Source organism: Montipora capricornis, chromosome 1 (genome assembly GCF_036669925.1).
Source record: "Montipora capricornis isolate CH-2021 chromosome 1, ASM3666992v2, whole genome shotgun sequence".
Taxonomy (NCBI): domain Eukaryota; kingdom Metazoa; phylum Cnidaria; class Anthozoa; order Scleractinia; family Acroporidae; genus Montipora; species Montipora capricornis.
Window position 1 is genome coordinate 15,616,753 of NC_090883.1, and position 27,542 is coordinate 15,644,294.

A 27,542-nucleotide genomic window follows, 5' to 3' on the forward strand; every position below is an offset into this window, starting at 1 on the left:
AAAGTGTTCACTAGCTCAGGCCATGAAGAGCTACGGTGTGGCCAGGAACACCGTGCGGGACTTTATTGGCCACACGAACACGAAAGGATGGTAAGTGCTGTTTAAATATAATTTTAATTACGGAAAATAAATACGTAGTACAGGTTCTTAATCGAAAAGTTGTCCACTTGTAGGAGCCCTTTTGGCTAGCCTAGACACTTTATTGTTTTCATTAACCGTGTTCGGTTCTTCGACCGTGCTGCAGACAGCTTTTTGAACTCTGCGGTAGCTATGGGCTGACCTGAAATCATTTATTGTCAGCTACCTGTGAAAAGTGAAGTTAGCTATTGATGGCTTACAGTCGGCTTTCTGATGCAAAAAAAAAAAAAACGTCACCAGTCAGCTACGCCATTCTTTAGTTGTGCACCCCCTCCCAAGAGAAATCCTGGATCCGCCCCTGAGTCTACGTGGCACAGTGACACTTAGTTGAATGTGAATGTTGCTATTAGAGAGTAGGCGCAAATGGTCCTAATTACCACTTAACCCACAGTTTTTGTTTTTATTTTATTACAATTTTTTTTCAGAAACGGCAGCGTCCACAACGTGAAACTTCTTGGACTCTGATGCGTCAGTTTGAGTTATTGAAAGAAATCAAAGCATTCATACCTCAAAAGCGGTCAACGAGGACAAAGGGGCATAAATTCTGTCAAAGTGTGTTTGTAAACTTGTTTTTTAGGAGGTTTAATTAATATTAAGGTACTGACAAAGTCTTTACATTTGCGCCTTGTTTTGAAAGTTCCTTTACCTGGATAAGTTATTCACTGATAGAAATGAAGGACCGTATACTAACGTTCGATTAAAGATCAAGTGACGTCTTGAGGAACAGTCTTTTTTCCTTCCTAACGGTATAAGCAAATGCCGACGCTAGTACATGCTATAATCCTTTTTTTTGCAATAAAGCAAACGTTTAAGATAAAGATGCCTGATATCCTAAAAGTGTTTTAGATGTTGTTTTGCCACCTTAGGGAACAAAATAACTACACTGTGATTGGTCCATCAATTGAGGGGACGCTATCCGGAGGGCTTTATAAGAAGCAACGCATACGAACACTTAGTCAAAAAGCTGGTCTCACTCTTAGAGCACGCAACCGTGACAAAGGAATCCACAACGAATCAAGATACCGGTCTTGCAAACATGGAAAATGCCAATGACGATATTGTTGCTGAAAGCCCTTGCTGAAATGAGAGACAGCCAAGCTCCATCGCCACTCTCTCCAATCAAGTCCCCAGAAAAGCGGACCCTCTCGGTTTCAGTTTAAGAAATACCTTCCTCACAACCAGCCCCCAAACGCCAAAAGACAGAAGGCTTCAATCAAGTGAGGAACAGAATTGCTTCCCTAGAAACAAGACAAAAGTTGAAGATCGCTGACCGTCTTAAAATATTTTGCAGCCAAAACTCCTATCCAGCTGGTCTCCAATACCGGCCACGGCCCCTAGTAAGACCAAACGAACAATTCACTGCGGCCTACAACAAGATCTGCCAGAAAGCAGAACAAGAACTCCTCCACCTACTGATCCGCGAACAGCGAAAGAACTCCAGCACAGACGCTGAGACCATATTCAGTCTCAAACAACAGCGGAGCCAATTTTTTCCTGATCAGTCCAGGAGGACCACCGCGCACCGGTGGCTCAGTTGGTTGAGCATCGGGCTGTCATGCGGGAGGTCGTGAGTTCGACTCCGGCCGCACCAACACTCAGGGTCTTAAAATAACTGAGAAGAATGTGCTGCCTTTGTAATTACATCTGCAAATGGTTAGACTTTCAAGTCTTCTCGGGTAAGGACTGTAAACCGGGGGTCCCGTTTCATAACCCTTGTTGGAAATTAAATAGTATGGGACGTTAAAGAACCCACTCACTGTTCGATAAGAGTAGGGGACGTATTCCCCGGTGTTGTGGTCTAACCTTTCTGGATGGGGCATCTTTCACTTCCCTAAAATTAATTGTAAACTGCGTAACAAGCAGTCTGGCTAAAGTCCCCCACAAAGTATTGTAAAATTAGTCCTGAAAAGCCCCGTTGGGGAGAGACTAATAGGAAAATCATTGTATTGTAGGAGAGAGAAAGCAGAAAAGCGAATACAGTCAGCCACAAACCGGTCACTGATCAGAACAAATCTCAGCCAGAAAAGACCCGCGGCAAGCCGTAAAAGCAGCCAAAGGAAAAGAACAAATTGAGCAAGATCAAGGCTAAACTTAACGAACTGCCAGCTCTCATGAATGTATTTTCTAAAAGCGAAAATAAAACAAGAGTTGCACTTTATCCACGTGTCTCTTTTACTGACTCCATCCGCGTCAACCCTTCGCGACCCCTCAGCCACAGCAAAAAGCGACTTCAAAAATGCAAAGCACACAAAAAACAGTACAAACAAAACATTGATAGATTTATAAAGAATCTATCACATACCCCACTTACTGATCACGATAAAACTTTGCTTTCAAAAGACTTGAAATTCATACCTACTCCCCCAAAACCGTGCTCACACAAAAGTGTAATCAGAGATTTCAACAATTTCACCAGAAACATGCGTTTGAAATTTCTCTTCGCTGACCGTAATAGCAAACCACTTCCGTTCTATGTCAAATCTAACTGGCAGTCGCCACCACAACCTACTTGAAAACTACTTGGAACGAACAAAATACGAAACTGCTACAATATCGTTCTGCGATTCGCAGGACAACCTATCAGCAAAAGAACTTAATATTTTGATTGACACCGTCTGATTTCCGGCGGGGCAACAGAGCTATAAACTGTTAACCAATCACAGTCAATCAGTTCTCAACTTGCTAATCTCTGATGCCCGGTCTTGCGAATTTCAGCACTGCAAGTACATGTCGCCATAGACAATAGAATTGTTGGCGACGACGAGAATCCCTTACAGGGCTTCCCACAAACACGAAGGCGATCATTAAAAAAGCCGAGGGAACACCACACTCGTTATGGATACTCCGAGAAAAATCACAGAGTGCAATTATCAAGTTTGTGACATAAATTACTACACCCCTCTACAAGAACTAGTAGTGGCATCAACGGCTAACAAAGTCAATAAACTGTATGTTAACCAACACATTGACGAAACGACTTTCAAGTGGCTCAACAATAGTCAAAATCCTTCCAGAATACCGGAATTCTATACGCTGACTAAAATCCACAAACCGAATTTAGGCGGCAGACCAATAGTTTCCGGAAACGCTAGACCTACAGAACGCATTTCAAGCTTCATTGACTCTCTCTTATAGCCTATTGCTAAGAAACAAGAGTCTTACATTAAAGACACAACTGACTTTGTTTGTTTCATTGAAAACACACCACTTCCAGACATCGCAATCATCGCTACACTCGCTGTTTGCTCACTCTATGCTAATAGCTCACAAGAAGAAAGGATCAAAGTTGTTTGGCAATACTACAACGAACAACATCAGCCTAACCTACCAATCCCCACATCCACTCTTGGGGACCTTATGAAGATTATATTAAAAGAAAATTCGTTCCATTTTAATGGTAAACACTTCCTGCAGACCCACGGTATAGCAATGGGCACAGAAATGGCAGTAGCCTTCTCGATCATCTTTATGGCCCACATAGAGAAACAATTACTCCTGTGTAGCCTCACCGAACCTATCACCTGGAAAACGTTCATTGATGACATTTTCTCAGTGTGGACTTCAAGCAGACAAGAAATCAGCAATTTCTTTAATTTGCTAACCGATTCCATGCCACAATCAAATTCAAATGTGAAATGCCTTCTGAACGCGCTGTTTTCTTAGATACCGAAGTTTTCAAAGGACCTCGTTTCGCGTCGAACAAAATACTCGATGTCCAAACACACTTCAAAGCTACAGAAACGTTCCAATACACGCATTTCTCTTCGTGCTACCCCCTCAGCGTGAAAAAAGGGTTTTATTAAAGGAAAGACACTGCGCTTGTTACGAACAAACTCAATAAGGAGAGATTCGAGTCAAACAAACGGGATTTCAAATTCCGCCTACTCGAATGCGGCTACCCACAAGAGCTTGTTAACAAAATACAAGCCGTAGTCGAAATATCATCACGAAATAACGCTTTGAAAAACAAGCCAAAGACATCCAAAAACATTCTAACGTTCGTCACCACCTACAAGTTACAACCCAGGTGTGCCGGAACTTAAAGAGATCACTAACAACCCGAACCTTGCACGAGTGTTTCCGAATGTCGCTTACAGGAAGGACAAATCACTCAAAGACCTTTTGGTCAGAGCTAAGATCCCTCCTCAACCTTAAAAAACTAGCAAACCCTATTTTTTAGCGACATACAGGCATTCTCTTACAGTCGCATTTTAGAAAGACAATCACGGCTCCCAGATAAAAAGGTATTTCACCCTAGAGCTGTACTTCTTTAGCCTCAAAAAACAAAAAGGAGTTATCTACGGTAAGGAGGATGACAATATTACAACCAATTCCAGAAAACTTAGAAGGGAGCCCCTTTCTTCAAACGGACGGGCTGATGAACTGTCATACGCAAATACCAGGCGGTATATTCATTGTTATGAAAAAACATATGAAACCCATAATGTCGTTTAGGAAAGAGAATTCTGATTGAGCAGTGTTTTACTTATAGCGAATTGCGAGAAGAGTTACGTTGTCCATTTTATTCTCCATCTATATACCGATCGTCGAAAAGGGCAACGTAAGAGGCTCGAAAGGGTTTCTAGCTGCGCGCGCGCGTAACCTGCACACGCCGCCATAACTAAGAGACACGCGTCAGCTGAATGGCTATGAAAAGTAGCGCGCTCAACTCACCGGAAGTGAAAATACGTCGTAAAATTGCGCGAACCGGAAATGAAACCAGCGCAAAAAATTTGTCTTTACTTCAAAATTTTGCTCGATGACCTGTCTTGATTTTTGGCATGCACGTATCATTCACGATGGCACTTCAAATAAAATAGTTTCGGGCAAATTTATCTAGTACAATTTTCTGTAAACTATAAAACGCCCTTTCCGACTTAAATTCCACTTGATAACTTTTTGTCATACTTGCTAAGAAGTTAATGAATTTAGGGAGATTCCCAACAAAGAAATAAAAACGGTAGGTCACCGACTTAGTTTTTCAGATACTTTCCAAAAACTAAAATTTAGAGGGCATTTTTGTGGACTCGGCGTGTTGCCATGGTAACCGATATGACGTCTTAAGTGCCCTTCATTTCCCGACAATAGAGTTGCAAAGATAGTTTGCGTGCCCTTTAAAGTATTTCCCAACAATAGAGTTGCAAAGATAGTTTGCCTACACTATGAAATATCCTTCTTTGGTATCTTTCATCGTTTCACAAACACTATAGCAACGAAAAACCCTTTCGAGCCCCCTTCATTACAGAGGAAAACATTTTATTGAGTTTGCAAACTAGCCGTAAATAGTTTTTCTACTACCTTTTATTTTTTCCTTTTTTCCAAACTTTAAACCTTCAAGCTTGCTTACAATCCTGCGATTCAATTGGCCATTTAAACGAGGTGTGTTCTACAGTACTCCAGTTTGCTTTTGTTGCTTGATTCAAAAGCCCTGGAGATGTAATAAGTATCTTGCGAAACTTGATTTTCAGGCGGTGCTGTAAGTTACGGATTCTTGTGTTTTCAGTTCAAGTAGAGACCAAAGGGGCCCTAGCGAACAGTTTCGCCGGCGAACTCGGATAGTAAGAGGTCTACAATGGCCAACTCGAAAGAGATTACAATAAATGCAGCCATTCTGCAAGGAACGAAAGGCAGTGACTTTCCATACCGGGCCCATTAATTCGGTGATTTAGAGGTAGTAAAAAGAGAAAACCGCTGGAGAAAATAGACAACGCGATAATGTAACAATTTGTCAGCTGAGACCAGTGTCATATCCATTTTCACTTGTTTCATTGCTTGGTAGGAAGCTGACCTTAAGACATGTTACTTATTTTGTCCAGCAAAGTGAGACAATGTCTAGGAAGAAAAAATAAGAATTTAAATATGCATTCTGAGACACTATTGGCCTTCTTGTGTGATCACGTGACCAAGAACGTGATTAAATACACTGAGAATGATTACCTTTGGACATAATAATAATCTTACCCTGGCTTTCTTAATTTTCGTCTCAATTATTTGGTCAGGTTCACATGTTGAAACTACGAAAGAGTAAAATCTTTTAGTTCTAAAATTGTAAATAATGTAAGCGATACGCAGATTTGTTTATTTGTATGATTTAGAACCTTCGCAAATCTTTGTTTTGGCACGCGACCAGGCGCTGTTCAAGGCGTTATTCTTTGCAGGGGATCGGGCGGCTGATCTTCTACAGTTGAAAACTGGTGATATTTTGCGTTTTCCGGATAACTCAGGTTTCCTACTCAACCATATCTGGACCAAGACCTTGCGTTCGGGAGACAGGCACGTCTTCGCCTTCAAGAGGGGTTCTAATAAGATGGTGTGTCCTGTGGGTGGCCTGGAGCTCTACGTTCGCATTTGTGGCCTTCTGGGAATAAAGCTTGGTTCGGGCTACCTTTTCCGTCTTCTTTCTAAGACAGGGACAGTGTCTTCTCAATGCATGACCTCTCGGGCGGCCCAGACGAGGTTGAATGTTTACTCTGTGTCTTTACGACAGCAGCTAACAGGTGCACACTTTACTCTTCGTGGTTTTCGTAGTGGGGCGGCAGTCTCTATGGCTCTGGCAGGTGTAGATCTTCATGCAATTATGGATCATGTTGGCTGGAAGAGAAGTGAAACGGCTTTGCACTACATCAAGTTAAAGCAAGTGATTAATCCGGCAGGTGCAGCTGCCAGGTTGGCGGATCTTCCTTCTGATGCTGGCAAAGACTACAAATGTTTTGATGCTTTGAGAGGATTTTTTCGGGCTTTCTAAACTATGTGCTTTAATGAAATGAAAGGAAACTAGCACTAGGAGGCAAATTCTGAACAAAAAAGACAAAGAAATAATAAAAGGAACATTCTCCCCTATTGCCGGGGGTGTTTCGTTGGGATAGACCAGAAATGAACATATAGTAGACTCTTTAGGACATATGCTTTACGCTTAGGGAGAGGGAATAAGGATTGGGAGAGGGCTTGTTTCCCGAGATCGCTGTCGGGTGTTTGGATGTTCATTCGGTGGCGTATGGCTTGGGTAGCTTGGGGAAGGTCAGATTGATTTCCCATACCTTATTATAATGTCATGAATAACAATACCCAGGGATGAATATTACACTATTCACGTTCCATTTGAATTGTAAATACCATCCTGGGGGATTAAGTAATGATATGCAAATGAGTATATATTATAGGAAACATTAGCACGCTTTGTCCCGTCCGACAAGAAGGGCGTTTGGCGACCCACCCGCCCTCCCGAGCGAGTAAGTCGGGTTCCAGCTTACCTACATTCAATTCAGTCTGTCTTGGGCTTGTCCCAGGTCAGATTGATTTCCCATACCTTATTATAATGTCATGAATAACAATACCCAGGGATGATACTACCACTTCCATCATTTATTTTGCCCCAATCTGCCCCGGACTAAAATTAAGGTATTCACTGGACGGATGGTGTCGTGTACTGGGTACGTTGTGTCCTCTTCTTAGTTACGATTTTATGCCGAGGGAGCCTGGATACGAGAACATTTTGACAGCCATTCTCCAGATAATAGTCAGAAACACGATCGGAAACTTATTGGAATAGGTAAGGGTCTTGGCATCGTAATATTTGCATTGACGTTCCCACTTAAGGGATTCATTGAGGGCTTCAGGCGAAGTGAATCCGACATCTTTAATGACAGTTAGAAAGCACAATCCATGAATTCAACAAGGGATACATAGAGGAAATAGAGAAGGCACAAGGGATATATTATATTCATTTTGTCAGTTTTCTGTTTTCAAGAAAAAACACTTGTGCGAAAACATCCCACTGGTTTAAGGGAAGTGTTCAATCGGACTTGAAACTTGATGAAGTTAATGGTTCGATCTCGTGAGATCAGAGCAGACTGTCGTTGGTGTTGGTTCAAACCTATTTGCTGATGATTTTCCCATCTTTTTTCATCAAGTCACAAAAGAAGCTGTGAGTTGGTTCTAGTTACACATCATTTTATAGCACTTCACATGCTGAAATATAATTACAACATTGCCAAGATTGAATTTTAAACTCCCATGTTCAGTTGATTCAATCCTTTTTTGAGAAAGGTGCAGATATTGTCATTAGAAGATAGAACTCAGCTATAGCTACATGTATCTTCTATTTTAGAGAAGAGTGAGGGCATGTCTCTACAGTCTAGAAATCTATAGCTAAAAGGTTCAAGAACCTCTAAAATCAGTATGTGATGTAGAATGCTAGAGGGGAAGAGGGGTTCTAAAATCTCTAAAAGTTCTAAAGTTCTAGAATATCCATGGTCCATGTTGTGAGTGTAAGATTTCTAAAGCTCTAGAACATGTAAGGTCTTTTGGGGGTTCTAAAATCTCTAAAATCTCTAAAATCTCTAACAGTTCTAGAATGCTATAGAAGTTTCTAATGTCAAGACCTGCACCTTTATGCCTTTTTTGATATCTCATCTATCTGAGTTGGTGACTCTGCTCCCATTTTTTTTGGATCAGGGGGGTGGGGTAGGGGGAGTAGGTTGTCGGTCACATTTGGTGGTCAGTGACAAATTCATAACTAAAGGTGACACCACGTTTAATGTACATGTATAACAAACTATTTTTGGATGTTTTTCAATTTTTCAGGTTTGGCCTGATGTCACTATTGACCACATGTATCCTGGAGCAGGGCTACCTGTCACTAGGACACCCCCTTCAAGTCCTTCTTTGACAAGATGTATGCACTATCCTCCACCTCTTCCTTGTCCACCACAGCTTTCCACCCTGTCCTTAGCTCCTGAAAATCAAATCTTTCCTGTTCCAGGGAAACCAAGTGATCCAAATCACTCTGGTCATGCTGTGGAGAGTGTACCTAAACCGCCTTCCCCTACTCCTGTCCTATCTCTCTCAGGGACATCAGCTTCCCCCAATGTTCCTGCTCCTCCTCCACCTCCTCCTCCCCCACCACCTTTCTTAGGAATGTTACCCTGTCTTAGTGTTCCTCCATCTTCTCAAGGGATACCAACTTGCCCTGATGTTCCTCCCCCTCCCGTCCCACCACCTCTGCCAGGGATATCAGTTTCCCCTAATATTCCTCCCCCTCCCCCTGCTCCACCAGCTCCTGATGGGATTTCAGCTTGCCCTGGTATTCCTCCTCCGCCTCCTCCTGCAATACCTATGGTATTTCCTCCACCATTATCTTTAGCTGCAAGGAAACAATCTGTGTTTAGGAAAAAGGTTGTAACTCCAGGTAAGTTCATTTTGACTTTAACTGCTTTTCAATGGGAAGTATTTAAGTTCAAATTATGCTTAAAATGCCTATAAATTTATAACACACCATTTGAAAGTTGCATAATAATGTTCAGTGATCTTGGGTATGAAAATGGCAGTGAGGTTTGCATGTAGTTAGTTGTCTTGTTTCTTATACACTTCATATTGCTTTTCTTATGTGAATCAGGGAACCTTAATAAGTAAGTTTCAAATTTGCATTAGAATAGTACAGTTAGGAAAGGCCCATGAGTCGCCTAATAGCTCATTGGTAGAGAATCTGAACTAGTAATCAAAAGGTTGTAGGTTCAACTCCTACTGTAGAATGGAGAACTCAGGTTTTTTCAGAGTATCCTTGAGTCATAAGACTCATTGCAGATCAAAATATATCATCTCTTCGAGCCTTGCTTTGTTTGTACATGTACAACCTCATACCTAGGTGATTCACACCTAAGTTGCTGACAGGATATCTTTGAAATTGCAAAGGATATAGCATTCTTGTGGCAAGCTACCTTTCATAGGCTAGGTAATCAACTGAACACACACTTAATTTGACTGTTTAACTTTAGCCTTCCCAATGAAGCCACTGTTTTGGAAGCGGATACAACTAAATCCAGTCATAAATCCAGCAGCACAGTCAAGTGACACAGTATGGGCAATGCTGGAAGAACCAGCTATCAATGTTAGTGATTTTGCTGAAATGTTTGCCAAGGTGGAGAGGAAATCAGAAGGGGCCCTTCTCTCATCCAATTCCACAAAGAGAGTTAAACAACAAGTTGTCCACTTATTGGATAACAAGAGATCCCAGGCCGTTGGAATTTTCCTGAGAAGTCTTCATGTTCAAATGGATGAGATCAGAGATGCTCTGTACAACGTGAACACTGCTATTTTGGATCAAGAAAGCTTGACTTCTCTCTTTGAAATTGTGAGTACAGTTAAAAGGTTATTGTAGTAAGGTTTAGGAAGAGAGAGCATGTCTTTTCCTGGGTTTCCTACATCACGGGGGCAAGGCTGACAAAATGGTGTTATCATTGCCTCCCACCAATGTGCTTGGGGTTTGATTCCCTGATTGAGCAATGAATGAGTTCAATGAATGTCCAATAGCGGACTATACTTCGCGCTTTCACGCATGTACAGTACTGGCCACAGGAATAGCAGCACCTACACGCGTGTAAAATGCGTGCAAGATGGGGGATTTACGCGCGCGTGTTACGTGCATGTAAATTTTACACGAACTATTATAGACACCTGAAATTACACGCAGTCTGCATGTAATTTGACATGAGTAAAATTGCTATGTCCATTACACGCAGCTTGTGTGTATTTTCCATTTACATGTAGCAATGTACATAATCTGACAATGGAATAGGGTTTTATCTTTGGATTGCTGCCATTATCCATCAATAAATCCTTAGCTCTCATTTCAAACATTGCTAAGTGAAATTTCCTTGATCCGGTTTTCCCATATTTAATCAATTAAAAATTAAAAATTGTTATAGGAGCGAGCGAACAATCGATGGAAATGCTTGACAGCATGACATATTGCCGAAAAACAAGCAAACTCAGAACTCACCCACTGAAACGGTACACGAAAAAGGAACAAACGCAAACATGCGTTCAGCCAGCCAAACATGCGGTGATATTCAGAAGACGACCCCAGATGTGCCAGCAACAACAGTCATTCAAACCAAGTCTTGATTATTCAACCAAAGTGGACTTTTGTCATGAAAATGTTGAAATGCAAAGCTGAATAAATTCTTTGGAAACCACTAGGGCAATTAGACATGCAACATTTTCTTCCAGAAAAAGCCACTACAAATTGATGTACAACAGTGAATACTCTGCCCTCTTTTACACGAAACTCTGCGTGTAAAATTTTACACGCACTGTAAAGAATTTGCATGTAATTATTTACTCACTCTTTTGTGTATTTTTTTACTCTCGCGTAACACACAAGTAATTTGCGTGTAAATTGCACACAATATGGCGGACTTACGTGCATGATATGTGCGTGTAATTCTGCTATTCCTGCGGCCATTACTGTCGCCTTTGAAAACAGTGTTCACGTATCCTTAAGGAAACACAAACTGAGATCTACTGCTCTACCGCTCTCGCTTTGTCGCTTGCGTGACGGAAGCTGATGCAGCTTAGTTCATATTTACATTTTGACTCGCCAAAATGACAGAGGCTTGAACTCAACCCGGCTAAAGTCTATCCTATATTCGTTGAAGCATTAATTAAGATTATCTAACAAATTCAGAGGACTGAGTATTTCTGAATTTCAAGCTCAACTGCTGAATAACCTGTGTAGAATATAAATGGGGATACAATTATTATGATGTCTGGAACAGTCACAATCGAATTTGCTAGCAATGTTATGATTGAAATACTTTTTGTCCAATTTATGCATTACTCAATTCCGGCAGAGACCTCCCCCCCCTACTCCCAGGCTAAGCCCCAGGTGTTAACATTTTTTTTAACCCTTTGACTCCTGGGGGTTCCCCATTGACGAGTAAAATCGTCTGGCATTAGACAGAGTAAAATATTACTAAGTATGGCCAATTTAGGCCAGTTTAGGGGTGAATGGGAAATGGGAAAATTCTTTGGGGTGAGGACACATAAGCTGTCTAAATGAACCAGGGTGGGGACAAAGGAAGAGGGCTAATGCACAGGCCTGTATACACAGGCTATGTTTTTTGTGATGAATCGTGACATTTTAAATGATGATGCATTGCATTTTAAGCTCGCAAGATCTGTCTCAAGTGAAGATCGCATCATTCGAATTAGCAAACCTAAAGTATTTTAAAGTGCACTCCAGGTTGACTTTCATGAATTTAAAAAATGCTACAATGTAGGCTAGTTTTGAATGTGAAATGCGAAATAAGCTGTAGTCGTGTTCAAGTTGATTATTTTCAATCTCTGGATATGTGATAAACAAAATATAGTTCAAGTTGTTGCTTTGTATATTTATATGCTTACAAGTAATTAAGAAATATCTAAAATTGAGAAAACATACATGTACCTTTGAAAACATCCACAAGTTTGTCTAGTTCCTGAGAGACTAGCCAATCTTCAACAAATGCCCAGCCCCCGGGCCGCGATAAAATTGCAAATGCCCCGGGGTTTCCAGGGAAGAGGGGAAAGGGGGGGGGACTGCTGGAATTAACCAATGCTTTATTTTCAAGTCAAGTTATCCAGTATTTAAACTTTGCAACTATTTTTACCCATCTCTGGCTGTCAAAGCCGCGGTATGCGCTCTGATTCTCAGCCCAAAATTTTTTGACAAATAAAATACTTGAGTTGGCGACCAAATCTGAAAATTTACTAGGGCCAGTTGGCCCCTAGGTTTTTTCCTGAAAAAGTCGAGCAGTGTAAAGTGTTTCACTTCAACTATTTAATGTTAGAAAATGTTTCATTTTTTGAAGCAATATTTAGAAGTCAGGACAAAATATTTGGCTGCAACCATTGATTTTAGAGCAATATTATTAATGTGAGTTGTTTTTTTTTCTGTGTGACATCTAGAGACCAACGGAAGATGAGCTTCAAGCTGTTTTTTCTTTCTGCAAGACACATTCTGATGCAGTTCTCGATAGACCAGAGCAGTTCTTCTTGGAATTATCCGAAATAAGCTGCTATGAGGAACGACTGTTTTGCATGATGCTTAGGACAACTGTGACTGACTCCCTCACAGAAATTGGACAGAAACTTACCAACTTCAGATTAGTTTGTGAGGTATTAGTGTTACTGATTTACTAAAGAGTTTATAAAGTTTCAAGGTTTCTGTAGATTTTATTATCGACTACAGGTTACGTGAAAGGTTAACACAAGAGCATATTATTATACACCTTTTAGGTACACATGTACTGATAACTTGACTGTGGTAATTTCAGTCCAGGTACAAAGTGGTGTTATTCCCACTATATTGTAGATAGGGGAGAAGACAAAGAAGATAGAATTAGTGACATTGCAGGTGAAATTTGTAAGCTTGGTGTGTTGAACACCCTGATTGCATCCTGAAGTCACAGCTTGATAGATTGAGATTTCCCTAGCACGTAATCAACCTTGATGGACATGGCTCTGGCAGGATTACTGTACATGTAATGTAACTGTTGGAGTACCTAAGTACATGTATATACTACATGTAACACCAGAAAGCAACCTGTGTACTGCATGTAAATACTTTCATACTGTCACTTCTTTTCCTTCTTAGATGTTAAAAACAAGTGAAGCGATAAGCAACATTCTTGGTCTGGTTCTTGCTTTTGGAAACTACATGAATGGCGGAAATGTTGCCCGAGGACAAGCAGATGGCTTTGAGTTGGATATACTTCCCAAATTAAAAGATGTAAAATGCAAAGACAACTCATTAAATTTGCTGCATTATCTTGTGCGCACCTATATTAAACAATTTGATCAGGTACATGAATTTATTTTTCCTCATGCAAAACAGTCTTTAAACTATGCTATACACTGTTGCCTTTTTTCAAAGTTATCAAAACCATTGTAGTTTCAGAATAAAAGAGCCAGTGAAGCATCTGGGTAGGAAAACAATGATTTAAGAATGTACTTTGTGGTATGACACTGATTTTTTCAATTTTTTGAAAATTATACGGGACCCATACACTGTATTAATTTTGAGTATAATGTGGCTGTAGTAAGGATGAGCATAGCAATGTAGATTGATCTTGTCACTGCATACTTTGAATGAACTGGGTTTTCCTCTTCATCCTTTTTTCTTAATGACTGATAATGGTTTTCTTTTTTTTACAATTTTTGCAAGAATGCAGGGACCATTAATTCCAAGTTTCCATTGCCTGAACCACATGACCTTAAAGTAGCATCTCAGATTACATTTGAAGACATAGAAGTTGATGTAAGCAGCCTGAAAAGACAGCTTGATTCATGTGAGAGAAAACTTTCCATTGTTATTAAAAAAAGTGAGGAAAAGCTGCAGCAGCCCTTTGTTGATGTGATGAATTCATTCTTGGAAGACAGTCGAGGAGAGTTGACTGAACAGGACCAAGCCCTCACAGAATGCAGGAGAAGGTAGTATGGTGTTTTTGTTGTTGAGAGTTGGATAGATTTTGTCTACCTCCAAAGTAGCATCCTAATTTTTTGTGTACTTCTAGTCTTTCGATTATTTTTAACTTTGAAAATTGTATTATAATACAGTATTTCATCTTGTGAATGAAATCAACTTTGAGAGAAGTAAGAAGCAACTTTATTCATCCACATATCACATATGAGCAAAGGCTGGGGTGCAGGGATGGGGCAGTGACCAGTGAGAGCACTCACCTCCCACCAGTGTATCCCAGGTTCAATTCCCAGACTTGGTGTCATATGTGGGTTGAGTTTTTTGGTTCTCCACTCTGCACCGAGCGGTTTTCTCTGGGTACTCTGGTTTTGGTTACCCTCTTCTCAAAATCCAACAGTTGACTTGATTTGCCTTAATTGTTAATTTCTGTTTACAGTGTCCCCAATTAATGCTCCAGTGCTAGAACAACTAGACACTTAAATAAAGTTGATCCTTTCCTTTCCTTTTTCTCGTTTAAATGCAAATGTGCAATAAGGATCATTTAAAACAAAGAAACATTCATGTAGTGTTGAAGTTGAGAAAGAAGAACAAGAAAAAAAAAGATGGAAAGATAGTGCTGATAATTGATTGGTTTGCACAGAATACAACTTGCATTCAAGGGAGGATGATAGTGACATCCATTTCAAATTTCTTCGTAAAACTTTATATTCTTGATGTTCTTATGTTTTCGGGTAAACACCATGAACCACTTGATAAGTAAACGAGTGAAGCATATAGGATGAGTTTGGTCTTGTTAGGATAAGCAGCTTTTATTTAAATAAAACCCCTGGAAATGATGGTATTCCCATTGAATTCTATAAAACCTTCTAGGCAATACTTAAGAATAGTTTTATTAAATGTGTTAACGAATGTTTTGAAAAAGGTGAGATGTCTAACTCTCAAAAACAAGCCCTGATTACTCTAATTGAAAAAAAAGGGAAAGATTGTTCGCTTCTAGAAAATTGGCGCCCTATCTCTCTTGTGAATGTAGATTCAAAAATTATGACTAAAGCAATTGCATGGAGGATAAAAAATGTTCTACCTGATATAATCCATCAAAATCAGACTGGATATGTAAAAGATCATTTATAGGCAAAACAATACGATCTATCTACGATATTATGGATTTCACTGCAACGGAAAATATCCCCGTTTTAATGATCTTTATCGATTTCCATCTGGAAGGTGTTTGATAGTGTTGAATGGGGTTTTCTCATAAAACGAGATTGTCTTGAGAAACTCAATTTTGGACCAGACTTTATTCTCTGGGTTGGAGTTTTCTACAAAGACATAAAAACCTGTGTTATAAACAACGGCTTAACTTCAAACTTCTTCCCACCTGAACGTGGCATTTGACAGGGAGATCCTTTATCTCCATACCTTTTTGTAATTGCAGTAGAAACGCTGGCAATCGCCATTCGACAGAACTCAGATATTAAAGGTATAGTTATTGGAAAAGAGGAAACAAAAGTCCTGCAATATGCTGATGATACAACTGCAACATTAGCCGATGTCGATTCATCAAAATCACTCTTTAAACTGATGGAGAGTTTTCAAAATATTTCTGGCCTTAATATCAATTCCTCAAAAACAGATGGTATGTGGATCGGTTCATTTAGAAGAAAAACGGAAGAACCATTTAGCATCAAGTGGCCTAAAACCCCGATCAAAGCTTTAGGAGTTTATTTCACATACGATCTGAAACTTCTAAAAGAGAAGAATGTTATTGAAAGGCTTGACAGTATCAAAAAGTTTATTAATAATTATATGGTCCTCGAGAGGCCTACCTCTTTACGGAAAAGTAACAATAATCAAATCCTTCTTGATCTCGAAGTTTGTTTATGTTTTCTCTATATTACCAACACCAAAAGAAGTAGTAAGTGAACTGAATAGACTGCTTTTTAAGTTTCTGTGGAACGGTGTTGATAAAGTATCTTGTGTATCTGCAATAAATGATTATGAGAGGGGCGATTTAAAAATGATAGATGTTGATTGCATGATTAGATCTTTGAGGTTAGGATGGCTGCAGAGAGTATTTAATGATTCAAGTGCCAAATGGAAGAGATATTTTCTCTGTCTGTTAGAGCATGTTGGGGGCATCTTTTTTCTCGGCTGTAACTTTGATGTCAAAGGTTTTAACTTACCCTCTCCATTCTACTACGAACTTCTGCAATGGTGGTCAGAATTTCGCGATACCTTTGCTGAAGAAAATGATTATCAAAACATTATTTGGAACAATAAAGAAAGAAAAATAGATAACAAACCAGTGTATTTTAAAAATTATCGCGAGGCAGGAATCACATACACGCATGATCTCTTTCTTGACGGGGATATAAACGTTCACTCACCTCTTGAACAAGATAAACAAAACCAATTTTCTTCAGTTGGCTGGTCTCAGACACTCTATACCCTCACAGCTAAGGTTCGCGAATGTACCATTATCAACCCTATCCCCCATTTTTACATTTGAAAATAACATTTTCGATATTAGACAGAAAAGATCAAAAGATTACTATTCTCTACTTGTTTCCAGAAAGGCTCAACATCCCAATATCACCATAAAATTGCAGAAGGATTCTGATTTTACAATTGATCAAATCAATCAAATCTTCTTATTACCACATTCTGTTGCACTTGAATCTTATGTAAAACCTTTCCAATATAAAGCTATAAACTCTATTTTTTATACAAATACCAAATTATGTAAAATTGGTTACAGAAGCAATGATTTGTGTACGTTTTGTAAAACTGAGTCGGAAAACCTCAAATCATTTTTTTTTATAACTGTTCCCACACTAGACTTTAAAAACATCCAATCCACCTCTCCCTAAAAGATGTGTTATTTGGGATATTTTCAGAAAAATGCCCCTTACTTGATCTATTGAATTACTTCATAATTATTGGAAAATTGTTCTTGTGGGACTAAAATCGAGGGGTTTAAAGCCAAATAAACATTAAGTATGAAATAGAAAGTAAAATCACAAAAAAGGAATATTTTAATAAAAAATGGATAATTAAACCTATACAATAAATATGTATTTGTATGTATTATTATTGGGAGGCGCGGTGGCCTCATGGTTAGTGCGCTCGACTCCGGATCGAGTGGTCCGGGTTCGGGGCCTGGCAGGGGACATTGTGTTGTGTTCTTGGGCAAGACACTTTACTCTCATGGTGCCTCTCTCCACCCAGGTGTATAAATGGGTACCGGCGTAATGCTGGGGGTAACCCTGCGATGGACTAGCATCCCATCCAGGGGGGAGTACAAATACTCCTAGTCGCTTCATGCTACAGAAACCGGAGATAAGCGCCGGCCTGATGAGCCTTCTGGCTCGTAAGCGGAGACTTTACCTTTATGTATTATTATTACTATTATGATATCAAATGTTATTATTTTTAACGTTATCTTTGTGCATGTGTAATAACTTTAGAATATAAGATTGTAATAGTGGGATGTAATTACTGGTAGTAAGAGTTATATTTATTAATTAATTTTATTTATTTATTTACTGTTTTTTAAAGTTCTAAAATGTATGTGACTCTAGCTTTAATGTACGTATATTAATATTTCTTTTTTGTAATTGTAATTAAATGAAAAATAAAAGGAAAAAAAATTTAAAAATTCTTCAAAAAACACCTTCAGACTAAATTGTTGCAGTTTTTAGTGCATGAGCGGGTTTATGTTAAAGTCTATAATCTTTCTGATAAATTATTCCTTATATCTTTCTAGCAGATATGTATGTTTTTCCCATATTCAAGACAAAATGTATTTATTATTTATTACTTTATGTGTATATATCTTGAATATACACCGCCTAGATTAGCAATGCTATTTGTGGTGCACAGTTATATTATATTTATATATATATATTTGTATGTGTGAATAAACTGAAACTAAACTAAACTGAAAAAAGCATTTACATGTACACTGTAGGTGAATTTTTTGCATTTTTGATCAAATTTAATTTATGCAACAGCTATTTACAAACGACAAGCTATTTCAAGTATATTAGTAGTGTTAGCAAAACAACTTACATGTACCATTCATCAGCATTATTGCGTAGCATAGTTTCTTCGAATTTTTAACACGTATGATTTTTTCAAGTTTTGAGAGATTTTAAGTTTTTCCGGACAGTTGTGATTCAGAGTTTAGTTTACCCGGGTACCGTTTTGAATTGTTGTTGTTTACTGCATTGCTGTTGGACTGAGAGTGCCAGCCACTTCCGAACAAGCTTGATCCCCTGGCCTGCTTCTTCTACAGTAAGAGTTTCTAGGAGTACTTATTGGATTCCTGGGCTTTTTTCATTTTTATTTTGGATTGGCCCTGCCAGCATTGCTCCTGCCAGGAAAATCCAGTTTCAGCAGCTTCATTACCACCCAAATCAGTGCCCTCGGTTTTTGTGTAACACGAACACATGTACGACAGGCAACCTAGTTTATGCTCACAGAGCATCTAGTTTCTTGAGAGCTGCATGTTGATCAATTTACTTCAGTAAATGAGTTGTGCTAGTGCACCCAGGTGTCATTGATATTGTCGTAAATCCCGGAAACAAATGTGGAATCCCAGGGGACATTCATTACATTTTGGAGATACAAGTTAACTTTTTCGTTGAGGGTTACATAATAATCTTCTGTGCTGGTTAAGGCAGTTTCCACTTGCGAATTGTGACAACCAGATCATGATCGTTGATACAAAGTTTTAGATTGTGAGTAAAGCAGAATCTTTCTGGATGAGTGGTCAGGATGACACCGAGAAGGGTGCTCAACTTGTCTGTTGGTCATGTAGGTTCTGTAATAGTGTTAGTCAGGAAAGGCAGTTGAAGGCAGTTGTCTGGTGGGCATCACTGCTGAGCATGTTAAAATTTAGATCACCGTTGATGAGTAATTCATTTGTTAGATTGTACAACGTTTCATTTGTAGAATAAAGGGATGGCAAAAAGTCTGTGGGCTTATTCTTTTTTGGTGATCTGTAGCATGTGAGAAGAGAAAACCAAGTGTTTTTGCTTTCCTTGACATCAATGTAAATGGCCTTAATTGCCGTTTTCACACTAGAAAATGAAAATGGAACGTTGTTTGTTTTTGATGGATAATCCGTCTATTTTTATCCATCTGATTATCCGTCTATGTAGACGCGTTTGAGGAAGGGAAATTGGTCAAAGACGGATGATTTGTCTGGAACTCACATCAGGATGGATAAAGTCATCTTATTTTGCCCTGAAAAGCCTGGAACTAGAAAGAGCACTCTGAGTTCTGGGAAGGAAAACATGGCGTCTAAAGTTGTGAAAAAGAAAGCAGATTGATGTAGAATAGCTTGGATTAAAAGAATCTTTGGCACAATTAATGGAGTTTGGAAAAATTGTTAAACCACTTTGGAGGCTTATGAAGTGTTTCAAGAGTTATAATTTGCGAAGCTTTCCAATAGAGTGTTAAATTGTCTTCAAATTAATTTTCTTTTTCTCCTGGTGACATAAGAAAGTACACCATGGCTGCCATATTGAGAACTGTGGAATTGTAACCGCGCCTGAGAAAAAAACCTGTGTTCTATACATCTAGTGTGAATTTGAGACCAGACAGTCAAACAGTTTGTCTGCCTAGAATTCATACCAAGACGGAAAATGTAGCAGACGGATTATCCGTCTCTAGTGTGAAAATGGCCAATATCCACTAGCTCTAATTGTTTACAGCTATGAGCAGAAATGCTGTGTTTAAGGAAGACAATAACACCGCCACCTTTTTTCCTATCGCATCTGATGATTCTGTATACATAATGTTGGAAAAGTGAACTGCTAGAAGTAGAATCAATTACTTATTAATTTTTTTGTTTCAGTCAGAACTAGGATGGGAATGATTTCACAACAGGTCCCTACTTCATTTTGTATGCAGAATAGGTTAATTATGGATTTGCGTTATTATTTTGTGCAACAATATGTATACCCAAGGGCACCAAATGTGTACGTGGCTAATTTGTAGTTATGGGATGAAGAAAAATGGATCTCATTTCTCTCTCTCTCTCTCTCTCTCTCTCTCTCCCTTTCTCTGTCACTCACAAAATTGTTCCTTTTTGGTCCCAGCTTTCCTCTTTCTATTCCTTCGTCCTGTCCTTCTATCCCAGATCTTCTCGGCCTTTTCTGCCATTTTATTATTTTATGTCACTCACACCTTGCCTTGAACTCCAATCCACTGCAAACCTCTGGATTACTTGCCCGTATCCTAGACCACTGAGCTAAACATTTCATGTTGCTAATTCACACCAATTCTGGCTGACAATTCACATAACAATGATAAGTAATTGTGCATGCTGTGCTAAGCAGCCTGAAATGTAGGTCATGGTTCAGATATCCCTGTTTTACTACATGTGGTCTTGAAACAACCCCATTCCTTCAATAATGCTAACGGTAACCCTAATTAGGACAAAAGACACTGTTTAGGCTTAAGGTTAGTCCCTGTGATAGTTTTAGGTTTTACTCTCTGACCTGCTTTTCCTTCATGCCCCATGCAGCATGCTTACCACACTTCCAATCTGATTGGTGCATCCTTTATGGGAAACTTTAATGCACAAGTTCATTGCAATTAAAATCGTTTCGCATACCCCTTCTTTTGAAGCAAATTGTGTCTTCAAAATAATCAAGATTGCTACCCAAAGAAATAGAGTCAGCAAAATGAGAAATTGTCCCTGCTTTATAGCAGATCCCGAGCAGTGCATAGATTGGTGCAAAGAATACAATTTACTCTTGTCGTCCATGAAATGTCCAAAACCTGAGTGAGGAAGCTCGGTCAGTTGGGAAAGACAAAGTGCATCAAGAGATAGATTTGTGTTGCGATGCTCAAGAAAAAACGGCAATGGATAACCTTCAATCTGCCAGAACTCGTGATTTTAAGGCAGTGAGCTTTTCTTGAAAAAATATTAGCCCGATATTGTGACCTGTGAACAGCTTGCGATTGCCTAGACAAGACGACAGCTAACATCATCTTTCAGTTAACCACTGCCTAAACTTTATCAACCCAGACAAACAAGCCCACACCAGGGCCTTAAAAAGACGTGGTGGGGAGAGAAATGAAATGGTCATGCCTTATACAGGAAAGAAAGAAAGAAAACATACACTTTGCAGTGCTTCAGCAAATTCACAAGCAGAAAGAAATAACCACTTCACGAAAAAAATGAGCAGGAAGCCATTAACTTTTTCAAAAAAGTACTTTTATTCGGTCGGTTTGTTATGTATACGAATAGGAACCCTATTGCTTGAAACTACACTTCTTTCACTTATTTTAAAATGGAAAAATAGCCATAATTGCAGGAAAAGTGATAAAATTGCAAGAAACACTTTTTGATTTCAGTCAAAAAAAACCTCTAAGAGGAAAGAACAAAGCGTCACAGTCCCAAAGGACATCTATCGTTATTGCTATTGTTTTATTAGAGCAAAGGAGCCCAAGATGGATAAATACATGTAGTAATCTTATTGCAATAAAAATGCAGCATTGAGGTGTCTATGGTGGACATAATTATAATAGTAATGGTACTGGAAGGCATGTTCTTTCAAATGGCTCTCACACTCTCTACTTCTCTAATTCATCGAATGATGAACTCAACAACTCAATCTCTACAACCAGCCACAACTCCGAAACTGATGTAATAGATGGCTACGAGATTAACATCGCATCTTACTACAAGTACACAGACTTCCCAACATCTTAAGTCCCCAAATCTCGAGGCCTTTACCCCAAAAAATCTCGAAATTTGGGTCCCAAATAGTGAAATTTCCACAAATGGTTTAAAACAAAGGAATCTCAATGCTACCAATGCCTAGTAGTCTCCAAACTGCCATAATTGGTGTCTTTTAAGCATTAATTCAAACAAATTTGATGTCTTCAGACAATTGCAAATTCCACGGCAAGGCCGTGGCAATGAGGCGCGAAGCACTTAGAGTCAGTTAAGTAGATCCTTTGAGCCAACAACGTATCACACCCAGGAGGATTGTAAATGGATTCACAGTCCAAGTTGAGGAGAAATTGAGAGAAAGTTACAGGAAACTCAACACTGGACAACTTCTGGGGAAAACTGACTCTTTACATTAATTACCCTGGTCCGCCTGTGAATCACATGTTGATCCAGTGTTATCACATAGAAAAACTGGCCCTTAGGGAGTCCCACGTAAATGCCACACATTAAGTGATCAATCAGCCATGTTGCCAGCATGGTTGTCCTGATAGTGTAGTGGTCATCACACCCGACTAGTGATCAGGGGGACGTGGGTTCAAATCCCGCTCAGGGCAATTACAGTTTTCCCCAGAAGTTGTCTAGTGTTGAGTTTCCTGTAACTTTCTCTCTCTCTTTCTCTCTTGGTTCACTTAACGATGAACTCCCAGTAAGGGGATCCACAGGATACGATGTCTCGACGTGAATTTGTAGTTTAGTGTATGTAAGAAAAAGCGACGAAGAGACAAACTCTTGACTTTTCTGGACGGGGTTTAGTACACAACGTTTCGGTCATTCGGCCTTCTTCAGGTTAAAAGTTTTTTAGTTTTTAACTTTTGAGTTTTTCAGTTTTTAACTTTTAAGCTGAAGAGGGCCGAACGGCCGAAACGTTGTGTATTAAACCCCGTCCAGAAGACTAGAGCATGAATATAAAGAAAGTATAAAGAAAGTAATTGAATCAACAATTGATCTGACTAGCCATCTTATTACTAACTACCGGTAGTTTCCTACCGCACGAACTGTGTGGCACTCTTCAGATAAAATAGCTAAGTGAAGATTCCGTTAAAACACGCGCTTATACATGGCAGGATTACACTCGCACGCTAAATTTGAATTAATAGTGTTGCGCGGAAATAGATCAACATATGAGGTTTCTGAGGAGATATTTCCTCGCGTGTCTACAAGATGACACGAGTTCGTTACGCCTGTTCAAAGTTGCGAGGTCAGGTCTGCAGATAATAAAATACTTCTCCCACAAGCACAGGCTACCTGGAAACCTGGTTAAAAGATGCGGCATGTTTCAAGATCCTCCAACTTAAAATAGCACCTTCCCTAGAGGATTAGAATGGCCTTTAAATAAATGGAAATGCAAATGTAAGAACTGGAGCCTGATGATTGTTCAAACATGAAACTTGAATTCGCTACGCTGTGAAGTTGTCTTTGTTTAATCATTATTTGCTCTACTTCACGTATCGAGCACTCTGCAACTAACCGGAACCCTCTACTTGCGTTATATATATATATATACCGGTATATATAGGCCAAAACAGTACTGTCTGCAGTTAGTTATATATATATTTATTTATTTATTTAACAATTATTCGCCGAAGGCGAAGTGAGTATAATTTGGTGAATATTTCCAGAGATGTAGTCAAGGTAAATATTCCCCAATATTTAGTAAGCCTGAGGTGAATAATTGTTTTAATGTAATTTTCAGCGGTGAATATCAAAGTGCAAAACAACGAGCTAGATCAAGATAAAAAGGCACGAAAAGTGCTTGATTGGCTTAGCAGCAGCGCCTCCGAAATGTTATATTCACTGGGTAGCATGGTGAATATAACACTAAATTCTTATATTCACCACTGAAAATTATACTAAATATATATATATATATATACTGTCTGATGAGTGCGTAAGCACGAAACTCGGAGTAACAGTGAATCATGTGTTGGTTTCATTAGCCTCACCTTTCTACGATTTAGCTCTACACTTATGTGTATTGAGCACTATTTTAACAGTGTTGGCAGCCTTATTAGTTATATATATATATATATATATATATATATATATATATATATATATATATATAATTTTTTATTTTAGGCCGTATCTGATTGAGATTGTATTTATTGTGGAAAACCGTGAGATTTCAAAGTTAAATTGTGAGACTGTGAGACGAGTCCAGAAATCGTGAGTCTCGCAACACAATCGTGAGAGTTGGAAATGTCTCAGTACAACCCACCAATCACTCACCTAAACATCAAGAATCCCCAAAATAAAATGGATGAGATAAGAATATTACAGAACCAAGAACTCTTTGAACTCTTTTTCCTAGGGCAAGATTTCCGCACAGGTCCCTAATTCATTATGCATACTGAGTATGAGTTGTTGAGTTCATCATTCAATGAATTAGAGAAATAGGAGTGTGAGAGCCATTTGAAAGAACATGCCTTATTATAATTATGTTCACCACAGACACCTCAATGCTGCATTTTTACTGCAATAAGATTACTACATGTATTTAACTATCTTGTTCAGGGTTTCTGAATTGCACAAAACTATCAAAAGAAGTCTTCTTGGAGAACTTGAAATCAACAGCAAAATGTGGTGGGATAAATGTTTTCAACTTATCAGGAAAATTAATTTCATTTAGGGTATATGTGCCAGTCCCCAGTCAGGGTTACATGCAGTTTTACATCCATGCAGAATCTTTAATGCTCAAGGTTTTAAACACTGACTTTTGCCATTTATTTTGCCATCTTTAATGCCATTGTACTTTTGATCCCTTCTTACAGGTATACCAGTCTTTGGAAGTTCTTTAGTGGAAAAAGTGCCACTGCCTGTAGTCCACCACAAGATTTCTTTGAACTTTGGGCAAAGTTTAGCACTGACTTTCTGGTATTTTGGAAAAGGGAACAACAGCTCATTGCCAAACAAATGTATGAAGAGACAAAGAGGAAAGTCTACACAGAAAAAGTGGAAGGACTAGTAGTAAAGCCTGCAAAGGTAACTGGCTTGAAGTTTAAGTTGGCATCATCAAGAAAATAAACCGATTTGTTTTATTTGAGTATGTAGTTGAGTGCCACACTGTTCTAGCATAATTCTACAAGTTAGAAAGCTTCATTTTTCACCTCAAAGAATGGTGAAAGTTGTGTCACCAATAACCATATTAGGGGACTGAGAGCATTTGAATGAATATTGAGATGAACATTACAGATGGAATATTGAAATGAACATTACAGATGTGAGCTAAGCACTATTAATTTTAAAATTGCATTTGTCACTGTTATGATCTGTGATATTTAGATCATGCAATGTAAAGCACACAAATATCAACACTATTGCATATTACTCTTTAATACAAATGCTACAGCATTATTGGAGTGGTTTAGCTGAACCATTTGTCATTTACTAATTATTAGGTAATTAAATTCTTGCAACAAGGCTGGTTCCTTTTTGTAATTATCATGCCATCACCAAGAAATATGGTAAAAATGTCAAAGGTTGTTTTTAGTAAAATGCCTGCCATGTCATGTTTACAACCCAATTTCTCCCCAAATGCCATAATTTGGTATGATTGCATAATTTACTACCAAAAAATTGCACAATTTGTTTATATTCTATTGTCTTGCAAATGTGGTCATATGTAATTCCCAGGAGAATAGATAAATCTATTGGCAGAGCATTCTGGTCTTGGAAATAAAATGATACCAAAATGCAAATAACTCTTATTTAAAATGGTATGAGGGTTCAAGGGCATGTTCTCTCACTGTTCTTTGAAGAATTTCAAATAATGAATAGTTTTATTTATATGATATTTATTTATGATTTATTTACGTAACTGTATTTATGGACATTAATCGTTGTTATGATAACACTGTATTTTACTATTGACAAAAATGTTAAGGTATATAATTATAAGTGATTTTTTTTTCTTAAATTATTTTTGTCAAATATTTATATCATACAAGCGAAAGTCATTCATTTGAATTAATAACAATATGCGAATAGTGAACACCATTTATTTCTTATTGTAGTAATAATTAATTATCAGTTATGCTGCATATAAATACTATAAGACAATTATGTACAATAATAACCTTAAAAGAAAAGTAAATAAAAGGAATGAATTTTACGTGTCAAAATTTTCTACATGTACCATTTGGCATACAGATCTAGTACAACATACAGCAGTGTTAACACGAGGAACAAATATTTTCCCAAAATGAGTATGTGCCTCACTTGTTGGGTTGTCCTTTAAGGACAACCCAACAAGTGGCCATCCCCTTTTCCATTTAGCGTCGTTCGACCGACCCAAATTTCTGGCATTTTCCAAAAAAAAAAAAAAGGAATGATTTCCGTACAGGTCCCTACTTCATTATGCATGCAGAATAAATTAATTATTCATTCGCGCTATTGTTTTTTAGAACAATACGTATACCCAAGAGAACCGAATATATACATGGGTAATTTGTACTTACGGGATGAATAAAAACGGATCTCATTTTTTCTCTCCCTCCCGCTCTCTCTTCTCTCCCTTCATCGCCCACACCTTTCTATCTCTTCGTCTTGTTCTTATTTCCAGATCCCGCTCGGCTTTTTCTGCCATTTTATCCCATGATATGTCACTCGTAGCTTGCCTTGAACTCCGACCCACTGTAAACCTCTGGATTACTCGTCCCTGTTCTCTACCACTGAGCTAACGTGTCAAGTTGCTAATTCACACCTTGAAAATGATATTTATTTTGAATTCTGGCTGACTATTTACATAACAATGATACGTAATTATATACACGTGCCGCGCCGAGCACCTACAATCGAACTTACACTTGTAGGTTACCGTTAAGAGATCCCTGTTTTACTACTCTTGAAACAACCCATCCCTTTAATAATGCTAACCGTAACCCTAATTACAACTAAAGGCACTGTTTAGGCTTAAGGTTAGTCCCTGTGATAGTTTTAGGTTTTCCAGTATTGCTGTGAACTGTGACCTTCTTTTCCTTCATGCCCCGTGCGTGCGGCACACTTATAAGTTCACTGCGTGGAAGAGTATACCACGCTTAAAGTCTGATTGGTGCATCTTTCATGGGAAACTTTCATGCACGAGTTCATTGCAATTAAAATCGTTTCATATTTCCCTTCTTTTGAAGCAAACTTGTGTCTTCGTAATAATCAAGACTGCTACCGAAGTAAAAGGGTCACAGCAATGGGAGATTTGATCATTTGGAAATTGTCCCTGCTTTATAGCCTTTCCAGAGTTGTGCATAGAGTGGTGCAAAGAAAACAATTTACTTTCGTCTTCCGTGTCCAAAACCTGTGTGAAAACGCAGTCAGTTGGCAAAGACAAAGTGCCGCATCGGGAGATGGATCATAGGGAGCCCACACAAACTGTGTCTGTTTGTATGTTCGAAATATGAAATGTATGGGAAATATTGA

The 27,542-nt window shown here is 38.7% G+C and overlaps 1 protein-coding gene and 1 non-coding gene across 3 annotated transcripts; both read left to right on the forward strand.

Moving 5' to 3' along the window:
- The first annotated feature begins 7,622 nt into the window (after positions 1-7,622).
- LOC138059502 (formin-2-like) lies at positions 7,623-26,245 on the forward strand. 2 transcript variants are annotated; one of them, XM_068905179.1, is made up of 7 exons: positions 7,623-7,687; positions 8,722-9,325; positions 9,912-10,267; positions 12,865-13,074; positions 13,553-13,759; positions 14,123-14,388; positions 24,902-26,245. In XM_068905179.1, exons 2-7 carry the CDS (start codon positions 8,749-8,751, stop codon positions 25,152-25,154), a joined length of 1,869 nt encoding a protein of 622 aa, XP_068761280.1. In that variant the 5' UTR covers positions 7,623-7,687; positions 8,722-8,748; the 3' UTR covers positions 25,155-26,245. The 2 variants fall into 2 exon arrangements, with proteins under 2 accessions (XP_068761280.1, XP_068761329.1); XM_068905228.1 differs by lacking the exon at positions 7,623-7,687 and adding an exon at positions 7,704-8,062.
- On the forward strand, positions 22,612-22,684 carry Trnat-agu (transfer RNA threonine (anticodon AGU)). The gene has a single exon. It is a non-coding gene; the product is annotated as a tRNA-Thr (tRNA).
- Positions 26,246-27,542: the final 1,297 nt, after the last annotated feature.